We start from the raw sequence: 5,603 nt of genomic DNA, 5'->3' as shown, positions 1-5,603 counted from the left end.
TCTCTCTCTCTCTCTCTCTCTCTCTCTCTCTCTCTCTCTCTCTCTCTCTCTCTCTCTCTCTGTCTGTTTCTCTCTCTCATACGCGAAAGAATTATTGTAAATATAAATGCAAAAGCATAAAATAAACGTATATAGCGCGCACGCAATGTACAAAAAATGATTGACATCATACAATTCGGTTTTCACTCAAGTTTCACCAAGGTTGGGAAGTAACTCGTTATTTGTAACGAAGTTACAGTTATAGTTACATTTCTTCGGTAACTGTAACTTAACATATTTACTTTTTTCCCACCTGTAACTGTAACTTACCTAAGTTACTTATTTTTAGTAATTTGTAGCTTTTTTAACAGTTACTTTAATAGTTACTTGAAAAACGTACAGTAAAATTAAAATTATATCGTAAGTAATCGTATATTAATTTAATAAATTTATCGTATATTAATTTAATAAATTTAATAAATTTAATAACGTGTTTATCAATCTCTACAAGACTATTATTAAATTTTTATTATGTTAAGTACAGATTTGAAATTTGTTAAGTAGATAAACTAATTAATGTGATAGATATTAATTATAAAATTTAATTCTTACATTTTAGTAAAACTAAATATGTAAGATTTTTGTATTTACAATAACAATTTACAATCATTTCAAGAAAGTAACTTAAAAGTAACGACACGTTACTTCTTCAGTAACTATAACTGCAACGAGTTACTTTTCATAGCCAGTAACTTGTAACTGTAACTAGTTACATTTTCAGCAAGGGAAACTGTAACTGTAACTAATTACTTTAAAAAGTAACATTAACCCTGATTTTCACACATCATCTCACGAACTGATAGAAGCAATTATTGTAAAAACATTTCACAGGAAAACATCATACCTTAAACACCTCACTTGTCACAGAATTCCGCTGAGTTCATAAGCGCCCATTATACAAGTCAAAGACACTAACACTAAACAGTTATCGGCATCGGCATCGTGCCATCTTTCTCCATATGCTGCTATGTTTCAACTGTCCGCTAAAAGTAACCGTTGCGACTAAAGACTCGTTAATAATGCAGTATCAAAGTGCTCACTCGATGGCAACCCTTCTTTCCAGCGATCAGACTTCCCAACAAGGTAAAAAATGTCGACAGTTGTAGGCTTTCCACGCTTTATTTCAGTGGTCTTTTTCGTATCGTCACATAAAAAATTCTTTGCGTGCATGCTTACAATCCTGCAATTATCAATGTGCGGCAGTAAAGAAAGAATAATACGATACATCAAAAGTGATGGGTGTTTCTGACGATGGACAGTATACATTATATGCGTTCACGCGATTATAATTTATTCAATTATTCCTTTGGCTACCAAAAGCGTCGACAAAACGACACGCTCCTACCTGTTCGTTAGTTTTACCTTGATTGCTGAAATATTTATGACGACGCGCACACATACATACAACGAACTCTTTCAAGAATTTTGTTTTGAGAATATACTTAAAGCATAGAGACGACTTTTTCTCGATAGTGCGAGACAGTATTTTCTTAATTCTTAGCATGCATCGTTCAAGTGGATATAACGGTGCTTTGTTCTGCTACCCGTTTACGTTTATTAATTAGATGAATTATCTCTCTGTTTAAGAGTAGTAACATAATTAAAATTTTTCATAATTTTTTGTACATAAATATCCAAGTGTGCGGCAAATATTTCTCAAGATTTATCAAAATATTCCGCTCAAGAAAGCTAATTATGAAAACATAAAAGCTGTTTGTTTCAAATAATGACATCACAGTTCTTCGTATATTAATATATTATAAGGCTCCTTGTACTATATATATATAACACTGCTATATTGCTAGCACAGTCTTCCCAATAAGTAGCACGCTCACGGATGAAATGAGACGATTTGGTCGCTCTGCGGATGTACAATGTCTGTAAAGTATAGCCTACATAGGAAATATATGAAAAACTTCATTTCGTAGAAGTTCCACCGAATATTTTAAAATAGAAGAAAAAGAATTATAACTCAAAAACTAAAGTTTGTTACATTCTGATTAAATGACACAACATAAAAACCACGGGACGAGTTTCTGCGCATTTCTATTCTCAATTTTAGCGCATGCATATAACGCACAATTAATCTGCTTCAGAGTAAAATACCATTTGCACCATAAAATTTTCTCGAGCTCTGCTAGCAGTATAGGAGTATTACGTATATGTCTTATGATGAAATCGAGATGACAGTGGCGCCATAGCTGACAATGATGGGAATTAGAATCTTATCCAGTATATGTAAAAGTAAATATTATTAGGTTTAGTTCCATGCCACGATTGATATAAGTTAAACAAGAACAAATCTTTGGCTGTCCTTGTTTCACATTCAACGTGCGGATAATCGCGACTATAGACATGAGCTTCACGGAGATATTATCGTTTACGAAGCATCTCATTTCATTCATTCTCTCTTTCGAACGATACGCTGGAAGACAGTGGCTTTACTTTATTATATAAAAATAACTGTTAATACAAAATCGGATTTCGTAATGCAGCTATTAAAAAATTTTAATAGAGTGCGGCCAAATGAATATTGAGCAAGTTTCCTCAATTTAATTTGAGAAACAAAAATTTGAAATAGGGATTCGCTGTCCGTCTTTGTCTATCTCATGCTACTCATAGCATAGCATCATTTTTACCGCAATGTGTTCTCAACAATCTCAGGTATTTTTTCGTCCGTATTTATTTTTATTTAGAAATAGCGCGAAACATTCGTCAGCATGTCATCTCTCGCTTCTAATGTCACAAACCCAACATAGTAACAGCGAGGTACAAGGAGCCTTAATAATTAAAATAATTTTCACAACTTTTTTTATTTAGGAAAGTTAATATGTTCAAGTACACCCATTTTTAACTCATTTATTAATTTTTTAATTCTAAATGCAAATAGGTAAATTTTTAGTTTTTAGCATAAAGTGAAACTAATTTGTAAATCTATAAGACGCGAAAAAGCATCTATATAGCGAAATAATAATTCTTCAGATAGTCAAATCTGCACAAATAAATTTTTAATAGAGCCTGTTACAAATTTTTTTATGGCAAAAAAGTATCAAATCCAACACAGGATTTAATATATTGGTTATATTATTAAATTATCGCCAGAAATATAACAGAACATGCTAACAAGCAACCTGAACAGATTGGCGGCAAAAACCGATTAGAGCCTGTAATGATCTGACAGCAAATTGACAACAGAAATCAGCCAGACCTTGTTGTACATAATCTGTGTGATTTCTGCTGCCAATCTGCAATTCTGCTGCATTGCTCGACATTCAACATAAAAGTAGTTTAATAAGCTTTCTGATGCGCTGGCAGCAGCTTTGCAATCGTTGTAAGATTTTCTGCTGAACGAAGTTTAGTGGTTTACGCTTCTTCAACATATTTATAAAGTGGTCGTTATTTTTCCCAGTATATTTTCAATATGCTGGATCGTTTAATAAACATGTTGGAAAAACGTAAACCACTTAATGCCGTTCAGCAGAAAATTTTACGAATAAGCGCTTTGCCTAGCACAAAGCACTCTTTCTGCTGAACGTAACCATTGCTTATTAGCAGACTGTGACAAAACACCAAAACACGAGTTGAATGCAGACATAAATGGTTATGGTTATGGTATGGAATTCTGACCAAATTTGCTGCCAATCTGTGCGCACTCTGCTATCAATTTGCCTATTGGGTTATCACTGCTTATTACAGTTTTAGCCCCTCTAATTGATATGGTTGAAGGAGATTGGATGAACGTAAAGATTAAAGAGGAACGGAACATTATGCTGAAATGTACTAAAATTGTACGAACGATTGCTTTGTGCGGAATATTCACATGCTTTTTTGGAATATTCAGTATATTTGGTTTTCCATGTCTCGAAATAATAAAGAGATATGCGACTAATTTAACCGATTTTGGAAAAAATTTGCCGATACCAACATACTACCTACACGATGTGACCAAGAGTCCACAGTTTGAGCTCACGCTATTGGCGCAGGCATTCGCATCGTCCGTAGGTGGTATCTCTTACATTGCGATCGACAACTTGTTCGGACTATTAGCTTTTCACGTTTATGGTCAATTGGAAATTTTACATTTACGGTTGAAACATATGAAGAAGTATCCCAACTACGATGAAGTTTTAAAATATAATGTTCAAGATCACATTCGTTTAATCAGGTACTCAAAATGGATTATCAAGAAAGACTATCCAAACAGAAGCAGTTCGAACACATACACACACAATCGTATATTTAAACATGATATAAAATTTCATTTTTCTCTGAGATGCAATTGCTGTTTCAGATCTATCAAAATGATTGATGATATCTTCAATTTAATGCTACTTGCTTTGATACTTTATTTTGCTATATTATTTTCTCTGCGAGGATTTCTCATAGTTAATGTAAGTCAAAAATCATAGCGCGTGAATTATTTCATTAAAGAGAATGTGTGATCCCTACAGTTCTCGATAATTCAAAACAACCGCATATGAACATGCTACAAAATTTACGTATTGATCCGCGTTACTGCTTAATAATTTCCTTGTCAATTTTCCTCGTGTACAATGCTTTTTTAATGTAACGTGATGAATTTTAGAAGATATAGCATTTCAAGATTATGCAACTTGTGTTGATGACTATTTAGGTTATTAATCAGAAAGACCAATTATCAGTTATGCAGTGGACTTGGCTTGTCCTATCGAATATATCTTTTCTTTTGCTCATGTGTCTTTATTATGCCGTTGGTGAAATTTTATTGACGCAGGTAAGTAAAGGAATATGATAAAAACTTTAATGTATAAGTAGAAAGAGAAAATCATATAAGTTTATTACTTTTACGTATTAGGGTGATTTATTTTAATTGCCTCAGATTAATATCTCAAAAACAGTACATTTTAGAAAAAATGTTTTAGACGAAAGGTATAAGGTTCGATAGGAGACATAACAGGTGAGACATACCGTTGGTTTGACCTTGGGTGGTGATACCAAGATCAGGTCAAGATCACGTTGATTTTTTTAAATGGAAACTCCTACATTTGCATATTTTTATAGGCTATCTCGAGAACTTTCCAAAACACTATAACAACGTATTTTTTCATTAAATACTTTTTTAGTAATGAAACTTGAAAGTTATATTACCGCCGGCATTAGAATTACCCAAGGTGTACCACGTGGAGGTTGCTCGGTCGGATTTACACCTCTTTCGTATGTATGTGTGTAAAAAAATAAGGTGAAATAAGTGAAGTTATTATTATTAACTACCGTACTATACTCGTGTATGCAAAGGAGGATGATAGGTAATGTACGTATGTGACGAGATGCACTATCATATTATATTCATATGGATGGATAGATACACTATTATAGTATATGCATGCATGGAGAAAAGACTGATAGATAAGGTGTGTGTGTGTGTGTGTGTGTGTGTGTCTGGGATTAGGATAAAATGGGAGTAGAATATAATGAGAAAGTTGAGATAGAGGTGGTTTGTAATAACGGCAGATTAAAAATGTGTATATATGTTAGTTAAATTAGATCTCTCTCTCTCTCTCTCTCTCTCTCTCTCTCTCTCTCTC

General features: G+C 33.2%; 1 protein-coding gene across 1 annotated transcript; it reads left to right on the top strand.

Annotated features, from left to right (window-relative positions):
- The first annotated feature begins 3,755 nt into the window (after positions 1-3,755).
- Positions 3,756-4,448, top strand: LOC116848874. Its single transcript, XM_032825434.1, has 2 exons — positions 3,756-4,204; positions 4,331-4,448. Exons 1-2 carry the CDS (start codon positions 3,756-3,758, stop codon positions 4,446-4,448), a joined length of 567 nt encoding a protein of 188 aa, XP_032681325.1.
- Positions 4,449-5,603: the final 1,155 nt, after the last annotated feature.

The sequence above is a fragment of the Odontomachus brunneus genome, unplaced genomic scaffold, assembly GCF_010583005.1.
Source record: "Odontomachus brunneus isolate Ranch 3 - 2012 unplaced genomic scaffold, Obru_v1 Obru_scaffold_101, whole genome shotgun sequence".
Lineage (NCBI taxonomy): Eukaryota > Metazoa > Arthropoda > Insecta > Hymenoptera > Formicidae > Odontomachus > Odontomachus brunneus.
The sequence above is the reverse complement of the archived record's forward strand: the minus strand, read 5'-3'. Positions and strand labels throughout refer to the sequence as shown.